General features: G+C 41.2%; 1 protein-coding gene across 1 annotated transcript; it reads left to right on the top strand.

Moving 5' to 3' along the window:
- Window positions 1-7,157: 7,157 nt before the first annotated feature.
- ndnf (neuron-derived neurotrophic factor) lies at window positions 7,158-20,437 on the top strand. The gene is made up of 4 exons (XM_005923020.3): window positions 7,158-7,761; window positions 13,883-14,080; window positions 14,432-14,556; window positions 15,654-20,437. The coding sequence occupies exons 2-4, from the start codon at window positions 13,884-13,886 to the stop codon at window positions 17,039-17,041; spliced, it is 1,710 nt and encodes a 569-aa protein (XP_005923082.1). The 5' UTR covers window positions 7,158-7,761; window position 13,883; the 3' UTR covers window positions 17,042-20,437.
- Window positions 20,438-20,698: the final 261 nt, after the last annotated feature.

Genomic DNA, 20,698 nt, shown 5'->3' with positions numbered 1-20,698 from the left:
TAGAAAGTCCCCCTTGACAACCACAGAACAAATCTAATAAAGCCTGAGCACCTCGCTGGGCTTTGTCAGGTCTCTGTGGTGATTGCAACATTCATTCCCTGCATGATAGAAACTTTAAATCTGTGTGACACTCGTGCTTAATCGACTTTTGAATCATCGTTATCATCATTTGTTTAGCATTATGATGCCTTGTAAAGTGCAAGTTAATGACTCAGCACTGAATTATAATACCTTTGTTTTTCTGCTAATTTATCCACTTAAAAATGCAATGCAGGTTTCTAGTTTTAGCTGCACCATAAATGATGATATGTAAATCCAGTGCCTTTGAAACTCTGGCACAAAGAGAAACACCGGATTAGCACAGCAATGGCATAAAAGGATAATCTGTTTGTTTACCAGATTAAGTTGAAATGCAAAACTTGCGAGGAATTTCTCAGTTTCTCATTTTTGCAGATGTGTTTGTATGTAAATCCAGTGCATTGCCTGATTAATATGTGCATGGGTTTAAAGAGATCATTGAGCTAGTACTGGTAAGTATAAAAGTACTTTTACTTCAGTGTATAACCTTTTGTGTCACATTATGTGATAAACGCATTATTATGCAAATACAATTTACTAGACATATTACATATTATGACTTTTATGATTGATAGCTTGATTAGTTAGTGAACGGATGCATGTAAATGTGACATAATTTAGATTTAGAAATTAGTGGTATGATATGAGATGTTACTATAAAAAGATCTAAGAAAAACAAAAACACCAGCTGAATGAATATGATGCATATTAGACAATGTTATTTTGTACTCTATGAAAATTGAGGTGATTGTTTTCAGTCATTACAGTTTCGAAAAGAATAGCAAGAAACTGCTACTTCTTAGTTTGCCTTAATAAATTCTGTTCAGAAATTTGTTTGGATGCAAATCTGGATGCAAATATATGGGTCTTTTCTGTGCCAAGCAGCAATTTCCAAGGCTGACAATAATGCCAACGTGAACTGCCAAAAACTGCAGTTCCACTAGTGGCCACTTGAGGCTGGCTCAAAAAGTAAGACTTGCATGTTAAAATACAGTTTAAATAAGTGTGTTTCTGGTCTGTACATTAAATAGTTTTAGTCTCTATTGATAGTTTTCGCTTTATAATAACTTTAAAGTGATGGATTTTTTTTTAATACCAGCAATGTTTAAAATTAGGCTTTGGCTGATATCCCTGTTGATACAGGGAGCTGCGATGTAGTGGGGGCCTCACCTCTGCTGTTGGTGCCTTTTGAACCATTTTGGACAATTTCTGGAATTATCTGGGAAATAATCTGGCTTCCTGCTTATGCTTCAGTTTCAGTAAGTGAAACTCTATCATTTCATTAATCTGTTAATTAGCACTAACTAGTAGATATGTGCTCAGCACACATAGAGCCTTTGTAAATCTGCAAATTTAAAATGTAAAAAGATTTTCTTAAACCCTTTTTACTGCTAAAGCAAATGATCAAAAATGAAAATATTCATAACTAGTAGCATTTTTATGATACTTTTGATGGTTTCATTTGAAAAACCCACTCAAATCATTCTTGAAGAAGGATGCAAGGAATTAAATATGCCAGATATCTGTGAATAATTTTAATATTTGACTTTATTACTTACCAAATGGTCTTGTTATTGTGAAGATTAAACAAATTCAGACTGTCCTATTTTACTCTTTTTTTTTTAAAAAACCATGACATTCCTATGCAACATCTGCCAAAGTGTAAACATATTCCTGAATGTCTGACATGGATAAACATGTGTCAGGGTCATATGTTACACTGTCATGCATAGTATGAAATGTGCATGCTTATGGGTGCAGCTGTTATATTCTGAAGCGCTCTGCGTTTACTCCTCCTTGGACACATTTCTAAGACACTAACAGTACAAAATCACGGGGCTTCTTTAGCATGAAATCCATCCTGAGCATTAAAGTTTGACTGTGTAAAGAATAATGAATGGTACTGTAATAATCTCATGAATTGTGCAGTTGTAAATATCAACTGGTGAGATGTAGGCTAATTTAAATGTTATTTGAATTGTGTCAATGTAAACTGACCATGTTTTGAATGCGGACCATCACTTCTTTACCAAAGTCAGTATGGGCCCCCCCCCCCCCCAAAAAAAAAATGTTGCCCACCGGTGTCATAGAGCAGGAAAGTCAAGGGCCCTTTTCCAGTACACTTCAATTCAATCTTCTTTTTAAAACTCTTTTTGTTATAAGTCATGCAATGATGTCACTTCTTACAAATGAAAGCTGCAGATATCTTTCATATGCACTCTAAGGATAACCACAAGTTCTGGTGCAATGCTGCAGCCAGTGTTGTTTGAGCGGCTACTTTGTGTATCAGTTTACAGTGTAGCCTAAATAAGCTACTGTATATGTAGGCAATTTGAATGCAGGGCTGTAATGGCGACAACGATTAACAATAACAACTACTTTATATAGGAGGCTAGTGTAAATACATGTAAAGTAAGAGGATAGAATAACCTTAAATGGTCTCTGACATCTTAAAGATAATCACTTGAAGTTTCTGTTTAGAGGACAAAAGTGTGAACACCAGTTGTGTAATATGTTACACATGATGTAATGTTTCTAGTTTGTCCTCCTTTCGCTTGTAGACAGAAAACAGATTGGGGAGAGCAGATCCTCCTCCACTTGTCTCTGCCTCCTCATGACTGTGTTTACAATGGGAATACCATGCCTGGAGCAGCTATGCTCTAGAGTTTCACTAAAAAGGCCCAGGATAGACTCCTGTTAGAATCTCCCTCGGTGCGTGAGTGATCGTGAGACTAAAAGTTTGCACTTTGTTTATTTCTCCAGGTCCCTTGAGTATTTCAGGCACCACTACCATCCATCTTTCTCTCTGGATAACAGGATGAAGTTGGACACTGACAACTGCTTCTCTCTTATTGGATAATGAGAAGACGTTAGATGCTGACACGACATTCGCTCTTTACTCTTGTTGCCTTTCATCTGCTTCCAGTTGTGGCTTTTAGTCTTTTTTTTGTTCCCACAAAAGCCAAAAGAGCTTTTGAAAAAGAGAAGATGAGTGAATGAGGGAGTTAAAAGATGGCATATAGACTAATTTTGGAACTGCTCATAAAACCTAAATGTTTGTAGGTTTATCCGTATTGGTCTTTGCAAATTTAATGGAGCTCTTTAACATAAAAATGTAATAAAATCCCTGTTTAGGTCTGTCTTATCTCCACTCATAGGTTCATTTGGTACGAGATGATAAAGGTATCTGTTAAAGGCCAGGTGGGTACACGATGTGGTAAAACTTGCACGGCCCAACTTCCCGTTGCATCCTTCCCTCCCTCATTCTTTCCCTTGAACTGTAACCTTCTGCCTCTCCTCCCACTCTATCTTGCTCTGATGATGCCTTCGGTATCACTCAGTGTGCAAAACTGCATACTTTGACCACTGTATCTATTAGAAAAAAATGAGAAGATGTGTACCATCTTTAGCTAGGTCAGTGTTTGTCCTCCCTGCACCCCTTAACAAGACACAAGAGGGAAAAAATGATGGGGGGAGATGTTTACAGAGTGGTTTATCTGGAGAAGGCTCTCAGCTCCGCTGAGTTAATGATGAACTCCGTTTTAAGTAAGCAGACTGCTAAAAGGCAGACCTTGTCACCTTTTTGTAGCTGTGACAGAAAGCCTCCCAGACAACTTTAAATGGATTTGAGGTGAGTGGTGCAGATTGCACCATCAAGACTCTGCTCAGCATCATATAAATGCATTTCAGTCCAGTAAGATTTTACTTTCTAACCTCCCTGCATTAATGGATTACCTAAGTCATTGGGGAAGTGTAAGGAGATCAGTCAGATGAGGCAGCAATCAGTGACAGAGTAATCCCCAAAGCAAACACTGAGGATGGGTCCAGTATATAAGGACCCTCAACATGCATCTGTTGTTTAGACTGACCTAAGCCACAAAATACTTCACATTTTCTCTTACATCATAAACCCAAGACATCAGTTTCCATTAGAAAACCTCAGTCTAAGGCAGTGGCTGGAAATGTAAAAGAACACCAGTTGCTGACGTTTTGATGCTACGAGAAAACAATCAGGATGGAAAACAAGTTTGCTTGAGTGTGTGACTTGATATCCAAAAGCAAACACGTCAGCCCCACAAAGTTTCACGCTGATAATAAACCACTAATCCTTGCTGAAGTTCGCCGGGTTAAGCTTACATAGATAAAAGCCTGGTTCACACAAATTATAAAGGCCATTATTCTCACTTACCACCATTAAAAAAATACAGTTTTACCAAGAATGTGTCTAACATAAATGTTATTCCAGTTTCTATGGACAATTCCAACAATAAGCTTTAAATGTTTTTCTTTGGCTCACACTTTCACCACTATGGTTTTGAAAATTCTCAACAACTACAGGATTTATTACTTTGAAATTTTGCGCAAGCATTCATGAACTCCCAGAGGGTAAGTCTTTGCTGACCCACTAGTCATACTGCTTCTCTACACAGGAATTGGCAGGGGTTTGCTAGAGTCTGAAATGTAAAATTCCTCATCAAAGGATATACGCAAAGATCACCATCCCACTGATTTTTTTTTACACTACATTATAAGTACACCAACTGTGATGTGTCATTTGAGCAGATTTCAAGTACATGCACAGAGACAGCTGCTGACTGCATGAATGAGCGGTCAATCCTATTTTTCTGTTACACTTTTTAAAAAAGCTCTGGTGGAAGGATACATCCACATCTGTTGATTTGTGTCTCAACAAAATGTAGAATGTACAAACGTCTGCACTGAGCCTAATAATCTGGTTCTGTTGGAGGTCTGTTCCTGTTTAAAGGGAGTTCTTTCTTCCCACTGTCACCAAATTGTTGGAGTTTTCTCTCTAATAATCTAGGATCTTTACAGAATAAAGCACATAGTCATACAGAAAAAAACGACTTGAATTTATTGCTGTAAAAGATGCTTTTATAGACTCACTGAAAACAATAGTCTGCCTCACCGGGCTGGGACGAATGGGGTGATACACAGAGATAAAAAGAAAGCAAACAGTAAACACTAAGTACCATAAATACCTGCAGGAAGCGAGGTAATAAAGAGAAAAATACATAAATCAAAGAAAGAAACAAAGATGATGACATGTAATATTGCCATAAGTAAAAGTTGGTGAACATAGCAAATGCTCTACTTCCTTAACTTCACCATGTTAGCCTGCTTGGCTGTACAATCTCATCTTAGAAGAAATCAGATCAAGTTAAAATGCACTGAGTTGAGATTTTGCAAGTTAACAGTTTCAATTTTACTAAATAATCCTAGTTCACAAAAATAGGTTGTCTGTTGAGATGTCTTCTAAGGAAGGTGGTTAACTCCACCAATGTTTGAGTGAACCCGCCCAGTGAGCATATGTGCATCTACTGTATGAGACGTGCACGTGTGAAACAGGGCGTCGCTACAAAAGAGCACGAGTGGCTCCGCTGACTTCCAGAAAAGGGTGAAAGGTCAAAAATGTGTCTTGTGTGCAAATGTTTAGTAAATCTAATAAAATTTGACTGATTCAGTCTCTGTAGTTGAAGAGTGCAGAGGGATTAAGATTACAGGAGCGTTTTCCACCCCCTCCCTCCATCTGTACTAAACTGTCCCTGGTGTGGATATGTTTTCAAGATTCTGGCATGTAGCCGGGTCACTGCATGTGTGTGTGTGTGTGTGTGTGATTCTGGGTTATTGTGAATATACATGTCCCCAGAGTGGATTCGTTTTCACTGCTCTGTGGTGGGGTTAATAGCAGTTTGAATTTGGCATCTATTTTCATCGCAAGGATGTGGAAGTCACAGCAACACTGATCATAAACCCAGGCATCACACACCTGTGTGGGTTACATCTGTGGTGTCAGTTTCTGCATCACAGAAAAATGCACTTTTATGATCTTATCTTCTCTCACTCTGTATATAGTGTTTTTTAAAGAAATGATTTCCACTTGTGTGTATTGTTTAAATGTAATAGTTTAAATGCTTTTTTTGTTTCAATCGCTTATTGTGTGCCACTGTTGTCAGCATCTGTGTTTTTAAATCTGCTATGTAAAATAATCGTCATGACAACTAAACTGAAACTTTTCTGTGCTGTGCAGTCACTTGTGTTCATGTCCTTACAAACGTTTGTGTCCTGTGTGACCTTATTCTGGTAAACGCTAGATGACGCTGTTGTACCAAAACTGTCCTTCTTTTTGCTGCCAGGAGTTTGCGACACAGCAAATTTGTACCAGTATGCATGCTCATTAAATCCAGGATTGTTTTCCTAATTTTGTCAAATCATAGAAAACATTATGAAAATGATATCTTTATGTTTGTCGGTGTCTCTTTTTTCATTCACAATTTACTTGCTCTCTGTAAAGATTATGCCTCTTAGTGCAGCTACATGCACTGGTTAAATCTTCACAAAACTTGTTTTCCATGAAAACATAAACCTTTGTTTTCGACAACTAGTAGGAAGCATTGATGGGAGGTCTGGTCCAACCTGTAGATGAAGGTGCTACTGTTGAACCAGCAGGAAGCAGCGCGAAACCTGCAGCCGCTCATGTGTGAAGATGTGCAGATACACCACTTTAAAGACGGTCCTGTGGAGGAAGCTCAGGAAACGACAGCTTCCTTTAGATCTATTGTCTTGTCATCAGACACGGACACCCATCAAGTCATAAATTTCGGACAATTCATTTCCGTGACAGTCAAGAGCTCTTATCTTGGATAAATATTTGCTTCCCAGGGCTTCAACCCAGGAAGAGACAACAACTCCAGTAATACCGCCCTGGGAATTTCCACAGTTAAACCCTGTGTTGGTGCAGGTTCACTGTCACATTCCACATAGAAAATGTTATGTCTTTATTTTGTTTTGTTTTTTGTGACGCCGTTAAAGCTGTGTGCTCTGATCATGTTTTTCACGCCCTCCCAGGTATCAGGGCCCATGATGAAACTTGCCTGCACACTGTAGCCCCGAGGGCTGCGTGACTTCAACAGGGCGCTACTGCCTAAACTAATAATTTAAAGAGAGCATCACAGTAAACAGCTTGCAAATAAAAGTATGTGGTTCCCCCCACATACTTTTATTTTGCAAGTATGTTATTAGCCGGTCTCTAAAAACCACGAGTAGTTAGAGTTACGCTCAGGTGGCATCTTGCTGTTTTCAGCAACACACTGCTTCTGTTCATCTAAGATTTTTGGCTTGTGGATTTGTTTCCCTCTCCTTATATGCTTTCAGTATGAGGGCCGGTCACACCTGGGAGTAATACTCAGTCTGGTCCTTGCTGGGATATTTTTTGTGGCTTGCTGCTGAAAGAGTGGGCTGGTTCTCTGTCTTGGAGCGCAGGGAAGAAGAAGAAGTTCGCACTAGTTTTGCCTCCAATCCAGTGGAGGTTTCAATAGCAGCGGCGCGGCAGGGGAGGGACGCACTGCCAGCACTCGGGATACCCACTCATACACACTCGCGCACACTCTCACACACACTCCTGCCCACCAGAGACCAGTTCAATCCACAAGAAAACTGCAAGCACGCACCAGAGTCGTCTAATCCGATTGATAGACACCAACAATAGAAGTGAAAACTAAAGGAGGGGATACTGGACACTGCAGAGGACAGCGCGTGTTTTTATTTTTTTTTATTTTTACATCAATCGATTTAGTTTTAAAGCACTTTTGTAAGAGTTTTTTTTCTTTTAAAGAAAAACAGACACCATTCTGCAGATAACGTCGTCGATTCATATTGCGAGAGGTAAGACTGTCTCTTGTAAAGATTATGCATTTATTTTTCGCTTGATTTCTCTGCAGTGTAGCGGTTTGTCCGATTCTTCGAGCAATTATATGAGAAAAAACTTCTTTATTTTCTCAAACTTTTCTGTAGCTTTATTTATTTATTTATTTATTTATTTTGTAATATGCATGCAAGCTCCGCATGAATTCAGAGTCGGACTCTCTGAGTAAAGTAGCTGGTGCCTTTGAAACGGTTTGCGGTTTACAACTCCAGGAAGTTAAAAGTTTCAAACGCATTTCATTCAAGCCACAACTCGCATGCTTTTTTAATTCTAGTTTATTTTGTTTTGGACTTTATATCACACGGGGCAGATGAGCTGATGAACTTTACGAAAATCCTCTTGTTTTGTGCCTCGCGACAGTTCCCATGCTCCCAGGGGTGACACAGCACCCAACACAGGCGATTTTTCTACACATGCTGTATTTCTAGCTACCTGTGCACCAATTGTGGTGTTTTCACTCTGTTCGCTTTTAGTTGTAAAATGTAAAAGTTTTATATAAGGACTACAGTTTTGATAAATGTTAGTTTCACCGTGTCACTACTGGGTTCCTTTTACGCACCTGTAAGAGCCCAGACAGGCTTTAGTGAAGCGCGTAATGAAGAGCTGCTTTTTAATATAAGTGGAAAAATTGGATTTATTTGACTTGGCACCGTCTGCATAGTTTCAATTAGAATTATTCCAGGCAGATTAATGATAATTTAGCTGGTGTTGGGAGTTGTTTTCCTCATTCGGTCCATGTGAGAGGCTCTCAGTCGGTGTTTAATGAGAGACATACCCGGAGTGGGGATTTGAATAACTGTATTTAGTAGCAGGGTGAAGCCACACTGCCTCCCTTCTACTTTCTCAGGAGAATGAATCATGAACAAAAAAGTCTTAAAATGGGAAGGTCTGCGTCGCATACCGTAACTAAACCATGATTTGCATATGAAAACTCTCTGGCTGAAAGAATTCCGCCAGTGTTGCTATAGCCGTTTTGCGTCCAGAGAAGTGACAGGCTTCAGTGGTGTATATACAGTCGCCTCTCCGCTGCCTTTTGTCACATATCCAGAGTCAGTGCTGGAAGATTAAGGGCGCAAAGTTTTTATTTCCTTGTTAAATTATTCATCATATCCACACACCATGCGCTTCTCCTCGTCTCCCCCCGCCCGGGCACGCTCATTGCAAAGCTCCTCATTATGCTCCCTCAGATGGACACAAGAAGAGGCAGAGCCTGCTCGCACTAGCTGCTGAACAGGCTTTCTGTGCTCCCCTTCTCTGCCTCCTCAACCAAGCACAACATACCGGATCATGATTGACTCATTTCCCACGACGGGGCCAGGCCCGTGCATGCGTGCACCGGATGATGGGCAGTGGGTGGATGACTTTCCCATGGGGGGGCATTTTCTCTTGTAATCTTTAATCACCCTTGCAGCCACAATGCCAGCACATCAGTCAGAGACACCGCCACTCCCCCACCCTCAATTCTATTTGAGTTGTTTTTACGCAGAAAGCGCCCCCGCGACCCCCTCATAGAGAATTTCCAGGATGCAGAGCTAAAGGCAGGGATCAGAGATGAAATATAAAGGAGCGAAGAGGAAAGGGGAGGGTAAGAAGGAAAGGAAACTGGGCTCTGGTTTCCATGATGCTATTGTGCCAGCCTTAGTGGTTCTGATGATGTGGATAGCTCAGAAACTCAAACTGCGAGCGATGTTGTGGATGGCGAGGAGTCAGGTCCTGAGTGATGATTTAGACTTACACACAGAGTGGAGCAGAGGAATGCAATGGTTTGGACCCGCATATGTGTGCACGTATGGACACACACACACACCAGATTAAAATCTCCACTGTTGGATCAGAGCGTTTACCACAGTCTCTACCAATTTATTAATAAGCTGTTTAGCTGTCCAAGAGCACCAGACCTGATTTGGTTTGGCCTGCCTATAGAACAGGTCCAGGTCCTGTGTGGTTCCCTCTTTGGCTCCTGCATATACTTTACTTACTCTAATCCCCACATTGGCCCTGAAGTGACAGCCATGATGGAGCTCGCTACCGAGGACCCGCCATAAATCTAGACTTCCTTTAAGAAAACACACAGAGGCTTCAGGTCCTGCGAGCTCATGCCAGGCGTCTTGTTGGGTGGAATCCGAAATGTCTCTTTATTTGTGTTGAAATTAAACTGTCTTTTATTCCCTCTCGTTCTGTTAATGAGCTCCATGTGGCAGCAGGCAGGAGGCTTATCCATCTTGACAAGGGGCTGGAGGGAAGGAGAGAAACAAAGTGAAGTGAGAGAGTGTAGGTGGTGGTGGTGGGTGTTTTGCGCACACACACGTGAGCATATACGTGCACGCACGCAGGACAAGGCTGGGGGTTGCATGGATATAGCCTGCCTTGTGATCAGAAAAAGCCCCATACGTGAAAATCACGTGCTTATAATCACCATGTTCTTGCTGAAAATACGCTCCTCTCACACGTGCACACAGAGTCGATCAGGTGGATGAAAGTTGTGGCCAAATGGTTGCATGTAATTGATATTTTTCTCACTTTAATCTTCAGTGGATCGTAAACGATTTTGATTCTGCTACGGATTGATGTCGCTGAAAAGATTGCATCCATCTGGGAGATTTAAATACAAAGTGTGAACATTTTTGTTTTGGCTGTGCACATGATTTGCTTGTAATGACCCCAAATTAGAGCTGGGTCAAAGTTGTTAAAGTAGAAACTCAATTGATAGGATGCAATTCTACAGATTACACAGGAAGGAAAAGGAGGTGGGGGTCCTTTCTTGTTTTATTTGTTTAAGACTGATACTCTAGATGTGTCAAAGACAGCCATGGGAAAGAAAATTGGGACTATTTTCACCCATTGTAAACTCCTGCATTTGTCCTTTAATCCAGTTACACAGTTCTCTAAATTCCACAGCTTGCCAATTAGAAAATACACAATGTTTTCTACAGAAAATACTTGGCAAATACCAATGAAAGTGAAACAAAAACCTATAAATATATAAATAAAGAGATGAAAGGCAAAAGCAAAACAAAGTTGACACGACTGTGGGTTACTTTGCCTTAAAATTATCCATTCCCTAAATTGGGATCATACATTCTTCCCCATTCTAATTAAACATTAGACTTTATTTGTTCCAGATGCAGCTTTTTTTAATGTGTTATTTTCGTAAGGGAACTCTGTGGCATGAGAATGGTGCAGGCCTGCATGTAAAAGCACATCCAGCGCCGGCTGTGTGACCATGTTGACTCTGCGCTGGTCCATGCAACCACAGTGACCCAACACAACTGCTCTGATATTTAGATGTCATCTCCCTGCAATATACAGTATGTGGTGTCACATGTGAAGAGCACGAGGAAGGCACGCATCAAATGTTTAAGGCAGCGGTGATTAAAAACCTCAGTGTGTGACTGCGGCGGACAAAGCCGGGTGAGGGGACGAGGCCCTCGTTGTGTTTGTGGAGTGTTTTGGGATGTTTGAAAGAAAGGCAGCTCTGAGAAATGCTGTGCATGCTACTGAGAGACTCTGCGCGTACTACCTCAGCGCTGTCTTAAGTATTATTAGACATGTCTTTGTTCCAACTGACATGTTTCTGAAGTGGAATGAGACAAGCCGAGGTGATAAGGATCTCAAGTCTCTGTGTGAGTCAAACCTCAAAGTACCACTTAGGCGGCTTTCCTTTTGCTCTCTGAAGTCTGGCGGTGTGACGGGAGGCTGAGCTCAGACAACAGCAGAGACACTGACAGGAGCTGTCATGGGCTTTTTTCCCTGCTTGTGTTTTTAAAGGACTATAATGTAGAAATGAAGCCCTGTGTGTAGTGTGGATATTCGTCCATGCCCGAGTCCTCTGGTTTTACTTATCTGCCTCTGCTGAGGGAGGCGGTGAAGGAGGAGAAAGCATAAAGACGAACCGAGAGGAGGGGATGTGTGTGTACAAGTGTGAAAGAGATTATTTGATGAAAAAAAAAACTGTGATCAAGGGAAGGAGACAGACAAAGGAGGGCGAGCAGAGAAAGGGAGAGGGGTCATTAAAAGGACACCATCTCACTTGCAGTAAATGGCAGTAAAGTATCTGGCTAATCTGCCATCATTACACTGATTAAATCACCGGGGATTTGGCATTCCCATCAGCTGCAATCAATGGGCAGAAATCAATAGACAGGGGATACGTGAGAGCCTCTCAGCCACATCGGCTGCAGCTCCAACTGTGGATTGCATCTTCAAACATTTTTATATTAGCGTCAATAAAACTTAAACTACATGGATTTGGGGATTTTTATATTAAGCGTTTTATGAAACGGCGTGGGTCCCCGGAGTGCCAAGCAATATCTTTTCCTTCACACATTCCTGTTTAAATCTAATCCCCCTTCCTCTCTGTGGCCTTGGGTACTCATTCAGGGGCTCTTCGTCTCTGATTCGTTCCCAGATGGTGATCAGGATTTTAAGTTAAATGTTAATTAAGGCTGAAACTAGGAGGAAAACATGGATAAGAAGCACATTTTAGCATGAAATATATTACATTGCGGACAAAAGCAGAAGCTCACTAAAACACTGTATGCATGTCACAGCTCACACTCATTAACATCAGCAGTTTTGAACCAATGTCAAAATAAAAGGAGAGATAAAACAAGGTTATTTAGAAATTCCATTAGAAAAACAGAAATCTTAGACATACTTTAGCTAATATGAGCCTTTAATATTTACTGACAGTGTGCATTAACGCACGAGGTACTCACTGTGGTATACAGTTTCTTGCTGAGAAGAGAGATTGATATTAATTTTATGCGCGTAAGCTAAACATCAAGTTTCAGCCTTTTCTGTAGTCAAGTAGCATAGCTTAGCATAATGAGACTGGAAACAATGAAAGCAGCCAGCTCAGCTCAATGAGGAACACAGTGGCTCAGTAGTTAGCACTGTTGCCTCACAGCAGGTGGTTTCGAGTTTGTATGTTCTCCTCTGTAGCTTGTGCATGGTACTTTAATGCTGCCAGTGTTAGCGGTGGCCCAGGGTACTTTCAGATCGAATAAATGTGAAATAAAAATGCTTAAACTTTTTCTTTTATCAAAGTTTTTTTTAATTTTTCTGTAAACTAATAATTAGAAATTTTAAGAAGAACGGTTGATTAGTTTAGCTTAGTAAAGAAAGAAAAGAATAAAAATAACCCAGCTAAAAAAATAGTTTGTGCAGGTTTTTTGTCTTTACTGTGACACATATGGAATTTCTTGTGCCAATCCAAGTCTGTATGCTAATATTAACTCAATAATCGAGGGACATAGCCACTATGACATCACACATTGGTTATGGACTCTGTATTTTGAAGTGTCAGCTGTAGCATTTTGATCTCGCCACTGTATCGGTGTGTTTTTTTGGGCCAGAAGTTTCCTTATATGGAGAAAAGGGTGGAATGCTAACATTAGCAAGCTTGGTTACCGAGCAAGCAATTTTACTCGCCTTTTTTACTCACCAAAGCTGAAGCATGAACTTTTAATCATCTGACTCACACAGCAAGCCATAATATTAGATAAAATGCTCCAAAAGGAACCACCACCACATACACAGTGAAGAGATCCGGTCTATTGATATCAAATGGCAGAGACAGGACTAACAGACAATGATTGGCTCCAGCTGTCTGTTTCGGGACACCTGTGAGTCAATGCAACTGACAAGGTTGTCCGTGTTGTGGTTATATATGTATAGGTGTGTTTATATGTAGGCATATAGACTGAAACATGGATGATGAAAGTAAACGTTATGTGAAGATGAAGGAAATTTAAACTAATGGGCAAATTCACCTGTAGCATATCAGCTTTTTGCTAACATTGAATTTGTCTTGTGGTATAAGGTCATTCACAGACTCACCTTGAGTTGAAAAGGTTTCTTATTTGTAAGGAGTCAGGCAAAGCAATGATTAACTTATTATACTCAAGAAAAGGCTAATAAAGTGCTACTTAAAGACATCTTTGTGTCATGTGGTTTTCACATCCTCATTTAAGAACCATAGAAGAAGAAGAGTGAATTCTTTGCTCAGACGATCAGGAGCATCTGCGAAAAATCACAAAACACTGAATGAAACTGAAGTCAATTTTCTGTGTCTTTCAGGATGAGGCAGTGTAAAGGTTGGAGCGTGGTGGTGCTGCTAGTACTGTTGGGGCTTGGATCTGTGGCCCAGAAACTGCCTACGAGAGATGAAGGTCTTTTTCAGATGCAGATCAGAGACAAGTCGCTATTCCACGACTCCTCAGTCATACCGGACGGAGCTGAGATCAGTGGCTATCTTTTCAGAGACACACCCAAAAGGTAAGAGCTCTGTGAGACAAACAATATCAGGGTGGTGGTTAAAAAAATGAGCCAGTTAAACCGTGTGCTGGTGACTGCTTCAATCATTGAAGGAAACATTAAACCTGGTGATGTCTACTTACTGTAAATAGATAGGAAACATCAGATGTTACCCTGTAATAGGATCTATTATGTTGATGCAAAAACTAAATAATAGATGAGAAAGTCTTTCTCCACTCAAGGCAAAACACTATATGCCACCACGTGCTTCACCTATTATAGTCTGCTCACGCCTTTACTCCACATATTATTTAGGATAATGTCAAACTATGATGAACACTGGTGCTTATATCTGGCCTATTATTTTCACAGGTACTACTTTGTGGTGGAAGAAGACAACACACCCCTGTCTGTGACCGTGACACCTTGTGATGCTCCTCTGGAGTGGAAACTCACTCTGCAGGAGCTGCCAGAAGACGCCAGCGGAGGAGGATCAGGTATAACTGACATAAGGCAGCAGTGGAAGAGGTTAATTACACGTTATCTGGAAATATGACTATCCCCACACACAATTAACCTACGCAGTGATGTTAGGCTTTGTGTTTTCGTGGGTTTTAATTAAGTCACAGATGTAGTGTCTAGTCTGAACACTTATGAGGTCTGACTCGGCCCAGTTTGATGTCTATAATTTCAGTGGTTTTCTAGTCACCCTAAAGAATCAAAGACATTGCATCCCTTTACTTAGGTCGCCTCGGTCTTCTTAAGATAAATCCCGCTACACTCAGTCTGTTTGTCTTCCTTTTTCCCTTCATTTTTTCTGTTTTTCTGCTTCACATTAAAACCTTTTCCCATCTGGAAGGTGTCCTTTCAGCAGAGGAGATCTTGCCAGATGACTAAAGCAGTGGTTTAGAGCACTGATGTGTGATGTGAGCATATATTTGAATGTCCAGACATGAGCACCTGCATGTGTGTCTTTGTTCCTGTCAGATCAAATGGGTAGTTACACTGTTGTGGACACTGACACAACAGTGTCTCTTCAAGAGAAGAGAATTCATCCTGAGCTGGAAGAATAATGACAAATTTGGACTCATGCAGTGGCAGTGACTTCACGAAAACTGGTGCAGAAACAGAGCAGCTAGTGAAATCTTTCCTGTCTTTGCAGCCTTTTCCTGCTAGAAATCTCTATTGGGAGTTGATCTTTGAGCTTAATTTTTAGTACACCGCTGAGCACACTCTCTCTGGTTGACAAACATAATATTATGGTTTCTTGCTCAAGCTGGAGTAAGAGCTTAGACTGTCCCTCTCACATAGAAGCTACAAGGCGCCTCTTTGTAGCAAAACTTCCCTAGAAAGGCTGAGTGAAGGCTGGCCTGAGATCTTTGGGGATGTTTGGAGTGAAAACATGGCTTCCATGGGTGTGGGATAATGATCCATGAGGCTTAGTCATGATCTTGCAGCGTTAAACAGTTTTCAGTTTGGGTGGAAATTTTCTTTCATCAAAGCCAAAGAAGAAAAGAAAATATTGCAAGGGTTGTCTAATTTGGTGACTAAAGCAAACAGCTCATGTTGTGTGTGTTTGGTTTTTATCTTCCAGGAGAGCCTGAACCTCTGGACCAACAGAAACAGCAGGTGACAGTAGATGAAGGGACGGAGCTTTTCACCTACAAGGGCAATGATGTGGAGTCCTATGTGGCCACAAGCACGCCTTCTGGTCTCTACCAGCTTGAACTGCTGTCCACTGAGAAAGACAGCAACTTCAAGGTGTACGCAACCACGACTCCGGAGTCTGACCAGCCCTACCCAGAGCTGCCCTACGACCCCCGCGTGGATGTCACTGCACTTGGCCGTACCACCGTCACACTGGCCTGGAAACCGACACCTACCGGCTTGCTCATGGGCCAGCCTGTGCAGTACTGCGTAGTGATCAACAAGGAGCACAATTTCAAAAGCATGTGTGCTGCCGAGGCTAAAATCAGCACTGACGATGCATTCATGCTGGCTCCGAAGCCTGGCAGAGACTTTAGCCCGTTCGACTTTGTGCACTTTGGCTTTGACAATGGTTTCGGCAAAGACCGGGGCCTCACAAGTAACAAGATCTCACGGGCATACGCAGCCAAGCCCAGGGTATCAGACATCCAGAAGGTGTGCATTGGCAATAAAAACATATTCACGGTGTCAGACCTGAAACCAGACACACAGTACTACTTTGATGTGTTTGCAGTAAATGCTGCTACCAACACCAGCACAGCATATGTGGGAACCTTTGCTCGCACTAAAGAGGAGGCTCGTCAGAAGACAGTTGAGCTGAAGGACGGCAAAGTATCAGAGGTTTTCATCAAAAGGAAGGGCAGCAAGTTCCTGCGCTTCGCTCCCGTGTCTTCCCACCAGAGGGTCACTCTTTTTGTACACACATGTCTGGATGCTGTGCAGGTGCAGGTGAGGCGAGATGGCAAGCTGCTGCTCTCCCAGAATGTGGAGGGGATACGGCAGTTCCAGCTACGGGGAAAGCCAAAAGCCAAATACCTGATCCGTTTCCGTGGCAGCAGAAAAGGAGCCTCCACTTTGAAGGTGCTTGCCAGCACCCGACCCAGCAGCAAACAGCCTTTCCCTTCACTTCCGGAGGATACACGCATCAAGGCCTTTGACAAGCTGCGCACCTGCTCCTCCGTCACTGTGGCCTGGCTGGGCACGCAGGACCGCAACAAATACTGCATTTACCGCAAGGAAGTGGCTGACAATTACGGCGAGGAGCAGCGGCGCCGGGAACAAAATCAATGTGCTGGACCAGAGACCCGCAGGAAGTCAGAAAAGGTCCTGTGCAAGTACTTCCACAGCCCGAACCTGCAGAAAGCTGTGACCACAGAAACCATCACAGGTCTGGAGCCAGGAAAGACCTACCTGCTGGACGTTTACGTGGTGGGACACAGTGGCCACTCAGTAAAATACCAGAACAAACTGGTGAAAACAAGGAAATACTGCTAAAAGACTCTGCAAAGAATAAATCTATTATAAATATATATATTAAATAAGTTTATTTAACTCTAAGTGATATTCTACTAAGGAGTGTATACAGACTGACTACTCACACAGCTGATGGGCCCGTGGCAGGGACTGAACTGTTTGTAGAGAGAGATTTCAACCTGTATATTTATGTTTACATTTCATTGTGGCACGTCTGGGTGGCCCATAGCGTGAGGTGCTTTGTTACCAGGCTTGTCATCTTGACATCATGCTGCCACTGGGAGGGCAGAACTTCAAAGAAGATCGCCCTTTTTCATCTTCTCTGTTCCTTTGTTGCTGCATGACTTTCGCTTTTGTCTGTCATGTTTGTTGCATCCTTCGGTTTCAGTGTGTCAAGGAGATACAGTAGCTGCCCGCTTTGTATAGATCTGTCACCGCATATTCATGACGCATTTTAGGAGGAATTTAAATTATTTTATACTTTTCATCTCTCTTTTTAATTGTCTGTTTTATTGATGACAATAGTAACTGTTACAAGAAAATTCCAGTTTTATGAGGAAGTTGTCGTAGCTCAGACATTCCCGTGTGTATCTCAGCCAGTGTTTGCTCTAGAGCCCATCTTGTAAATGTGTTCTGTGCTGGAGATCTGTGTTATTATCACTGTATCGCTGTGTATGTGTGTGCGTGTGTATGTGTGTGTGTGTGTGTGTCACATGTACAGAGCTGTCCTGCCAATATTCATGTACATAAAGACTAAATATAGAACATGTAATCCCCGTGTCACCCTGGGTGTCATGTTCTTTTGCCAAGCAGTTAACATCCCAATCATGGCTCTCAGAGAAAGAGCTGAACAGCATATTGTGATTATAGACTCAGACATCTAAATCAGGGCTGCATAAGCACGACCTAATACTAAGAGGGATTTTAACATCAAAACACGACCCTCTAAAAGATTTGCGACAGCAAAAGAACAACAACAGATAAGATATATGCTGTAAATAAGCTTAAAAAGAATTTAAAAAAAACACCCCTTGATATCATCACAAGTGGCTAAATGAGGAAATGAGCGTATATCCTAATAGATTTAGTTTCAAGTGTATTTCTTGATTTTTTCTGGAGAACAAGTTATTGTCTTGATGATCTGCAAGAAGCCTGATCTGATTTTTTTTACCGGTGGGAGTATGAACCATCTGTATCACGTGGTCCCCGTGTAATCTGTAATTTTCTAAAAAGAGTATAAATTAAAAATCGTCATACAGTGTTGTTGTTCTGTACACTAGTGCCACTGTAAATTTAAAAAAATGGAGAGCATGCAGCTTGCTTTGCTGATAGAAGATGAACCAACCATGAAAGGGAAGTGATAAATTTATGTATAAAATGATGTAAAAAACAAAAAAAAAAAGCTGTAATAGGTTGAGCATCGGATGGGTGATTTAAAAATCCAAATTTGTACTGCAGCAGTTCTGCTCACATTACCATACATATGACATATAATAGATATGACATATCTGGTGTTTCATCTTATGTTCTTTTTTAATGAGAACAGAATATCTATGTTGTAACCGAAAGCTGCCCTAATGGCCAAATTCCACCCTTCCATAGAAATATTTGGCCTTACAGCAAAAGGTTTTCCCTTTAGCATCAAGTAATCTCCCAAAGATCTACTTCAAATAATGTCAATGCAAGGTTTATGCATATCATGGCAAATTTAACCTTCTAATGTCCAATGACACCCGTTTTTGCATTTCAAACACAAATAGCCTGCAGTCTAACTCTTGGTCTGCTACTAAACATTTTTCCTAAGACATCAACATGAACACAAGAATGTTTTCGGTGAATCATAAATAAAAAACAGTCTCTGCTAATTTTGAGTCGGATTTTGCCACCTGACTTTCTGTCGCTCTGTTTTTCATTTATAGTCAAATCAATCTGAAAATAAACATGATTTAAACCAAATATGCCAGAAAGAAACAAACAGGATAGCCTTTTTTGTGTCAGTTTAATCGGACAGTTTCTTACTACAACAAGTTTATGGAACTGAAATGAATGATTCAGATTGACTGTAGCTCTGCTACTGCAGCACTGATTTTGTCAAGATTAAGAATATCAAAGAATATAAACCCAAAAGTGGTGACGTCAACAAACTAACAAACTAATTACAATCGTTAATAGCTATCAAAAATTAGCTATCATTAGCCACTTATCGCTAATAGTCAAACCAAGTAACTCTGTGAACGTAATCTTGATTATATTTAAGTGGGGAAAAATGCCTTGCTCTAAAGCAAAAGAAACATAAATACAATAATCAGAATCCTACTCTGGACTTCGCACTTTCCAAATGGTTTTAACTACACTATAAACATAGTGACACTGAACAGGCCACCCTCTATGAAGCAATGTCGCTGTTCATTTCCACTTATTTTTTTAAGTGCTTACGCTCAAAATCCAGGCTTCAAATTCGAGGGACTTGGTGCAATAGTATTTAGCCAATAGACACATTTAATCACAAACAAGCAAAGAGAAAAGCCAGACGCACATGCATGACCATATCTACATGTACTGAGTAGTCTTAGATGAGTGGAAATGGCGCCTCTGTTGTGGCCAAGAAAAGCAGCTGTTGTTTGAGAATTGCCATGTTTCCATCCCGACCCTGATTGTGGGTAGCTGCACTCCAATTCATCGACACAGTTCACTGTCAATCAAGTGCTCCTGGTGGAGTGAGGCTCCACCTGGCTTCCATTAACCTGCCATTACCCCGAAATAATGTAAAGGAGCTTCCAGAGAGCTATGGGACTGTCATAGATATCCCTGTAAACTGCCACTAATAAAGCTGGCCAGCTCTGCTCAAATGTTATCCTACATGTGTGAATAATATCTGCTGTGTGCAAAAAAAAAAAAAAGTCCTCGTCTTTGGTCCACCCAAGAGGTTTAAGATGGAAAGAAATATACAGACACTTCTATTTTTCTAACATCTTTCAGGAGATCTCCACACAAACACTCATGCAAACATGAACATACAGAGAAACCTCTATCCTAGAGCTAACCATCTGCAGGGCTTCCCATGTTTATCTTTTGCGTGGAATCGAGTGCAGCGCTTTGATGTATGAGTTTTGTATATATGTGTGTACATGAGTAGGACGAGGAGTGGAGACAGACATGCAGGGCCTGGATAAGTGGTGTAGTAATGACAGCAGTGCACGGAAGAGCTGGCTCTGATTCTGGGGCTTATGTGAAGTGATCAGTGTATGGAATAAAACAAATAATCTGTACATAACACCTCAATTAAACTGTGGCTGGAAATGTCATAAAATGTTAGTTGCGCCCATAGAGCCAGATGTTCGAGCTCAAAGGCTTTTGATGTCTCTTATCAAACATTTTAAACAAAGAGCTTAATTTAAAAAATAATCCAGCCGTCCATTTTCCATCCATTTTCTTCCACTTACCCAATTCAGGATCACGGGGGGGCTGAAGCCTATCCCAGCTGTCATGGGATAAAAGGCGGGGTACACCCTGGACAGGCCACCAGTCCATCATAGCACTGGAATATTATATTGCTGGTAATTTTCTGGTGGCTTAGGCGCTTTATGTGGCACAAAAAAGAAATCCTGTATGGAGGAAAAATGAACCCTCCTACTGTGTTCAAGTCAAAGCTGACCTATTTTAATTTGAAATATTTCA

The sequence above is a fragment of the Haplochromis burtoni genome, unplaced genomic scaffold, assembly GCF_018398535.1.
Source record: "Haplochromis burtoni strain Fernald_Lab_line unplaced genomic scaffold, NCSU_Asbu1 Contig_61, whole genome shotgun sequence".
In the NCBI taxonomy this organism is placed as follows: Eukaryota; Metazoa; Chordata; class Actinopteri; order Cichliformes; family Cichlidae; genus Haplochromis; species Haplochromis burtoni.
Note: the sequence above shows the minus strand (reverse complement) of the source record. Positions and strands in the feature narration are given on the sequence as shown.